This window comes from Archocentrus centrarchus, chromosome 11, assembly GCF_007364275.1.
Source record: "Archocentrus centrarchus isolate MPI-CPG fArcCen1 chromosome 11, fArcCen1, whole genome shotgun sequence".
In the NCBI taxonomy this organism is placed as follows: domain Eukaryota; kingdom Metazoa; phylum Chordata; class Actinopteri; order Cichliformes; family Cichlidae; genus Archocentrus; species Archocentrus centrarchus.
In genome coordinates, this window is record NC_044356.1 from 1,796,713 (window position 1) to 1,803,281 (window position 6,569).

General features: G+C 43.8%; 1 protein-coding gene across 2 annotated transcripts; it reads left to right on the forward strand.

Moving 5' to 3' along the window:
• Positions 1–62: 62 nt before the first annotated feature.
• igldcp (Ig-like domain-containing protein) lies at positions 63–6,567 on the forward strand. Of its 2 annotated transcripts, none has more exons than XM_030740513.1 (7): positions 63–178; positions 831–874; positions 2,225–2,590; positions 2,925–3,015; positions 3,144–3,322; positions 4,864–4,914; positions 5,066–6,567. In XM_030740513.1, the coding sequence occupies exons 1-7, from the start codon at positions 153–155 to the stop codon at positions 5,146–5,148; spliced, it is 840 nt and encodes a 279-aa protein (XP_030596373.1). In that variant the 5' UTR covers positions 63–152; the 3' UTR covers positions 5,149–6,567. The 2 variants fall into 2 exon arrangements, with proteins under 2 accessions (XP_030596373.1, XP_030596372.1); XM_030740512.1 differs by having other exon boundaries at positions 69–190.
• The last annotated feature ends 2 nt before the right edge of the window (positions 6,568–6,569 follow it).

Consider the following 6,569-nt stretch of genomic DNA (forward strand, 5'->3'; position numbering starts at 1 on the left):
ATAATATGCTTTTATTTTGACACGATCTGGGAGGAACTGGGGAGCGCTCGCGAAGACTGCTCGCGGAGGGCCGGTCAGCAGTAAGCAGAATAGACGAGCCGCGCGCGGAGGACGGAGAAGAAGACTGAACTGAACCTCCAGGTGCGAACATCATGGAAACGGTCAACCGGCGGCACTGGTACGACCTGAGGTACCTCCTCCTTCTCCTGCTGCGGCGCTTCATTTACCTCCGATTTATCTCATTTTCTCACGTTTTTCTGTTTTTGGTCTTTTTTCAGTTATGATGTCTCTTTATAATAACTCTGAACATGCTTTAGCCTTCAGATATGCGGGGGTCATTGAATTTGGGTTGCATTTACTGGGCATATTTGCAGGCGTGCAGGGAGACAGGTGTATTGTTGATGTGCCGTTTGAACACCTGCGTTGACCCTCAGGATGCTCCGCGCAGACGCAGTAGTGGCGGTTTCGTTATTGCGGAAACGTGTCCGTGCGCAGAAATGAAACTTTGGCGTGCACAGACACATCGCATGTTTGTCATGTGCAGCATTTGACGCGCCCCAAGTTTCGTTTCAGCTGTGCGGCGTAGACAGCTGCAAACAGCTGGAAACAGCTGGCTCAGTAAACTGAAACCACCTGTTTTCTGCACTCGGATTCCACATTTATGCGTTAATGCAGGGTGTTTGTTGGGATGGCAGTTTGTGTGGCCTTTTTGTGTCTTTAATGTGTTTCTGAGTGTTTAGGATGAATAAAGAGCTTCATCCTAAATGCTCAGTTATGGAATCTGCCCATCCAGTTTGATCTAATGACGTGTTTTCTTGTGTTTCTTTAAGGTTTTTCATATTCATACAATGTCTCCAGGCTGGAGCTTTAGTTGGTGAGTATCAGCCTTTTTCTCTCTGTTGGCTGAACAGCCTGTATTCCTCCCATGGCCACGTGAAGGGACCACCCTGATGTCACCCACTGAAACCATGTGAACTTGCATAATAATGAAAATGGTGATTACCATAAAGCTAGTTTAACTTTATGGTAATCACATTTTCGTTTCCTGGAGCCTGTTTAGACAGTATAGGTGTATCACACATACCTGCTAATTAGTGTTACCTAGCAGACTAATAAATACCAGATGAGAAGAAGCACAGACTTCTTTTCATCTGTAAGTTAAACGTTATTGATCAGATCATTAAAAATGCTCCAGAAGGCTCCAACAGCACAAAACACAGTCCAGAGGCCCAGTTCAGAGACTCCGGCTAGCTGAGGTGAAGCCTAGCAGACAGCTACAGTAGCAGCTACAGCCACCCATGTCGCCATCCACCTGTCAGTCAAGTAGCATCAATCATAGTTCAAACTTTAAGTCTTAATAAAGTTTAGGGTGAGATATATAAGAATGTATCCCCAGCAGGCTGACAGATGAGGTCAGGCAGAGTTTCTGTGGACTGTGATGTTTGCAGTGAGAGCAGGGAGCAGGTGGAGGTATGCTCTGGGGGCAAGAGCAATGAAAATTAGTAGAAGCCAGACAGAATACATGTGTGAATGAGAGGGAGGCAGGCAGAAAGATGAAGATGCAAGGAGCAGAGATAGTGAAGCTGGATGAGTTCAAATATCATCCAAAGCAATGGACAGTGCACAAGAGAGGTGAAAAACAGAGTGCAGGCAGAGTAAAGTGGGTGGAGATGAGAGTCAGGGGTGATTTGTTAAAGAAGGAGAGCAGCAAGAGTGGGTGGGAGACCAGTCATGTGAGGAAAAGATGAGCAATGGGCAGAAAACCAACAAATCCACCACCAAGAGCGAAAGGGAAAGTTTACTAAATCCAAGTGAGACCTGCTATGATGGATGGTTTGGAGATGGTGGCACTGACACAAAGAGGAGGTCGAGCTGGAGGTGGCAGAGCTGAAGATGTCCAGATCTTTATTGGGAGTGAGGATGGACAGGATTAGAAATAACTCCATCAGAGGGACAGCTCAGAGTCAGAGAGGTGAGACTGAGATGGTTTGGACATGTGCAGAGGAGGGAGAGTGGATATATTGGAGAAAGGATGATGAAGACGCAGAAGGAAAAGAGAAAGACCACAGAGGAGGTCCATGGATTTAGTGGAGGAGGACATGCAGAAGGGTGGGGTGACAGGAGGAAGCAGGGATAGGGTGAGATCAAAGCTCAACGCTCAAAGAACAGCCCTGTTTGTGAGGATGTTTTTACTCTATTACCTATAATTCCTTCCTTCCTCCAGACTCCTCTTCGCTTTCCTCCGCCACGCAGCAGCTGTCCATCACCTATATGGCAGGAGAGGAGGCGATCCTTCCCTGCAGCTGGAAGTCACGCCTGGGCGAGGTGGCGCTGCCAACCTGCCACATCCAGTGGGTGACCCCCATGGACACGGTTTTCGAACAGTGGGGGGAGAAGAAGTGGCAGGCGCCGGAGTTCAAGGGCCGGGTGAGGGTCCCCGAGGAGAAGCTGGGGTCGGGGAATTGTTCTCTGATCATCAGCGACGTTCAGATTGGAGACGCAGGGAGATACGACAGCTTCATGGTGGTGGAGGGAGCGAGGTCCAAAACCACGCGGGTCTTCATCCAGGGCGTCAGCCTGTTTGTGAACGGTCAGTGTGCGGTTTGCATGGATGTTTTATTTTTAGTTCTTTTTTTATTAACTGATTTTTATTTTCTCCAATTTCTTTTCATATTCTAGTTTTCCTGGTCTAGTCACGTTCCACTTTCTCATTCCACATGTTTGGATATCATTTAATAGTTTAAATTTTGTCATGTATACCCATCCACTACACTTCTCATCATTTGAGTGCTTCTGATCTTGACTCTTTTCTCATTTACACTCTTCATATCATGTCACAACTAGCTTCCCTAATTTTTCATTTCACTTTTCTTTCATCAAATATTTTTTCTGTTTTTATTGATGAATCTGACTTTTGTTTTCAGACCATAAATCCTATCAGTCACATCGGCCAGGTGAGGACATGGTTCTGCAGCTCCACACCCGTCACTCAGTGCGAGTGGTCTTCCAGGGCAGGTGAGCTGCTTACCTGCAAACAAGCATTTTGTTCTTCAGAACTTTGCACCCTCCTTACATTTAATTGGCATGTTTCTGCTGAGCGTGCGGCTGTCGCGTTCTGACACTATTTCAATTCTTCCCCACAGAAACAGCTCGGAATGGTCGGACATGTGGATGAGGGGGGACAACAACAGTCAGCGTCTGGAGAAACATCTGCTGCTTGAGCAGCTGACGGTGAAGAGATTAAAACCATCAGATGAAGGAATATACAAAGTCCTGGATGAAGAGGGCCTCTCCATCAGCACTGTGCAGCTCACTGTGGAAGGTGAGGTGGCACCAAATTTCTGTCACAAGGGCGATAAAACTGTTCTTGAGAAAACATGATTTCATGTCAGCAGGTACTCACATACAGTCTCACAGTGCAAGTCTGCACAAATTCAGCAGCCCTGAGTGTTAAGCAGCCACCAGACCTGCCTGAGATTCTGCTGGGCGAGCACAGGAGGACATACCTGCTCCTGCCGGGAACAGGCTGAATTTGGTTTATGATCCAACTTTAGACAATATGTGGTGGAAATTAACAAGGTATTGTTATACAAACGTATTAAAGCAATCCACCGATAGTTACAAAGGGTTAAAAATGGCCAATCATAAGAAGAATAGGTCCTCCTTGGTTTCAGCCCCCAAACTGCCAAAAGACCTGCAGCAGCGTGGGGAGCAGAGGACATGTGCTCAGGAGCACAGTGGCTGCTTTCTGCACGGTTGCATTTCAATATAAGGTCCTGGACTGTGTGAGCAGCAGTGAAAACATTCATGTGTGAAATAACATTTGCTCATGAGAACGTTGGCACTCATCACTTACAGCTCAAACGCTGTAACGGGAGTTCAGCTTGTCCTCGTAATTCTTTTGGTTTTGGGGCTTTTTATCTTAGCAAAAATAAAAACCAGCATTGTTCTCAGCATACATATGGCTGCTGTACACTATTACCAGCACAAAATGGCCAGTTGTGACAACCTCCTGATAATTTGTTGGCCAAGTTCTCCGATGAAATTTGATTTTCAGATTTCCATTTCTGAAAATTAAATCTGGAAACTTCTCACATAACTTTACTGTTAGGCACAAGTATTCACAGACAGCCCCTCAGTTTACGCTCTGCCTGTAACGATCCGTTTCAGCTCTTCCACTTTTAACTCCAGCCTTCTTCTGATTGGCAGCCCCTCACAAACACTGAACAACAAGTGGGTGGAGCTTCTGTGGTCAGAGTCAGAGGTGTATCATTTAAGCATGCCTGACACCGGCATGCCTGCTGTCTCTGCACAGTTTGCAGATACATGATTTTGTATGATACTTTACTGGATGCTGCAATAAACACACACGCACAAAAATACTTTTAGAAACAGCGTCTTCCACACATGTGCTCTAATAAACAGGGTGTACTCCTGAGATGCATACAATATGGACAAAAGTACTGGCCCACCTACAGGAGCTACTCGAGCGGTTGTCAGATATTGAAAATATCTGTATTCAGAGATTAAGAGGTGTGGCCCAGTGGTTTTGTCCATGTTGTGCATCTCAGCAGCAGCATTATCTCATGACAAAAAGTCAGTGACGGTGAAGCGTGGGAAAGCTCCGACTCACAGTAAACAGCGATTTAAAATACAGACTTAAACCAGGAAATCTATTTTGGGCTCAGCTGGTGTTTCTGCTGCCGAAACAGAAGAACAGAAAATATCAATTGAAGCAACAAGTAATTCCCAGCAGAGTCGTACCGGCAAAGACGTCTGCGGTTTGTCTTTTCTGATTTCAGCTCGTCCTGAAGCTGCATTTTTACTGGAATTGTAATCACATGTAACCGGTCTGTCCCACAGAACGATCCACATCTCACAGAGTCCAGGAGAGGCTGGAAAATGTTCCAACAGGTGAGAAAAGGACATTTTTGAGGCCCACTAAGAGCATGTTAACAGCAGAGGGTCTGCATCTGAAAAGGATACCATTGCTAAAGAGGAACTTAAGACCATTAAGATAAAAAAAAATAGTAACCTTTGTTTTCTCACTTTGATGTCTTTACAGGTGTTGCTGCCAAACGCAGCAGCTCAGCTCTTCACACAATGTTGGTTCTTCTCCTGAGTTTCCGAACACTTAATTTTCTCTGAGTTTCCTCTGTATGAACATTGCACACACATGAATCTTGCACATTATAGCCAGCAGATGGTGAAAGTTTGTGAGCTGTAAATTTAAACTGAGCCGCATGCGTGTGTGTGTGTGTGCGCACGCAGTGCAGGGGTTCTCAGACTGAGACCATGAGTGTGACAAGAAAAGGTGTGTGTTTGATGTGTGCGTTTTTCTTGTGGTCCTACGTCATGTGGTGCTTGTAACCTGGCACTGACTTTGGGAGCTCCTGTTCCAGCGTAAAGACGCACTCTCAGATCGGAGCGTGAAAAAGGACGTTTTTGGTCTTCTTCTCATAAAGTCATAGAGTAATAAAGTTTAGTGTTGATGACCACTACAAGTTCAGTTCTAAACCTCCTCTCTACATGTCCCATTCTTTTTAAAAAAAAATTATACATTTATGGTTAATAAATCATTTACTGACACTGTAATTAATGAGAACAACCTTTTGGGTTCCCCCATTTTGGGAAATGACTCCTTACTTCATTATGGACACCCCTACAATGGCCTGTTTGGTCACTTCTGCTCTGCAGAAGCGCTGCAGGACATCTGGACCAAACCCACACAACATGGACACGACTGCTGATACAGAGAGACACGAATCTTAACAGTTTGAACTCGTTTTTCAAGCAGAAGTGAAAAAATTCAGCAAATTTACTCTTTCTGCTCATCTCTGTCACTTCTTCAAAATAAAGATAATGATAAAAATAATGATAATGATAAAAATAATGATAATATCCTGCAGCTGCTTTGTGTGGTAGATTTAAATAGTCGAGCTTCTTTTGCCTCTTAGTTGAATGTAATCAAATAATGATGGAGTGCTGTTTTACTTTCTGATGTCACATGATGCTTTAAAATGACAGCTGGTGTTTTTTCATTCCTTGAACATTAGAGGGGATGAAACAGTGCCGCATACGTACAACACAGAACAGCGTTTGCTTCAACACTGAATAAAAACTATTAGAACTTCTGAAGTTATTTTGAGGTCAAAATGTGATCTTAGGTTCTCTGAAATTAATAATTCCCACTTTGGAAAACATATAAATCTGAAATCTATGACTGTTTTGCATATTGTTGTTATTTATATCTCTGAAAAAATCTCAGACAAAATGTATGTAATATTTAATTTTTCTCTTTTTTTCCCCCATTTCTGACCACATTTACAACTCAGTGAATCAAAGACTGAATGTTTGGGGAAATTTAAACTCATCTCTGTAATCTGCAGAAAACTTTTGCTGCTTTTTGTGGTGAAATTGATTGTTCGGGAATTCTTTACAGCTTTCCAGATTTAACTGTTCGCTTAAAAAATTATTTTTATGCTTTTGGTTCCAAGAGCTTTCGGACAAACTTCCTAAATCATGAGAATAATCAGTTCTAATACATAAAAATAAACCAAGCAAACAGA

Coding starts and splice junctions, on each gene's coding strand:
- igldcp (XM_030740512.1), top strand. CDS start 153: ATGGAAACGGTCAACCGGCGGCACTGGTACGACCTGAG. Junction 2,591..2,924: donor CGTCAGCCTGTTTGTGAACG/GTCAGTGTGCGG, acceptor TTTTGTTTTCAG/ACCATAAATCCTATCAGTCA. Junction 3,323..4,863: donor TGTGCAGCTCACTGTGGAAG/GTGAGGTGGCAC, acceptor TCTGTCCCACAG/AACGATCCACATCTCACAGA.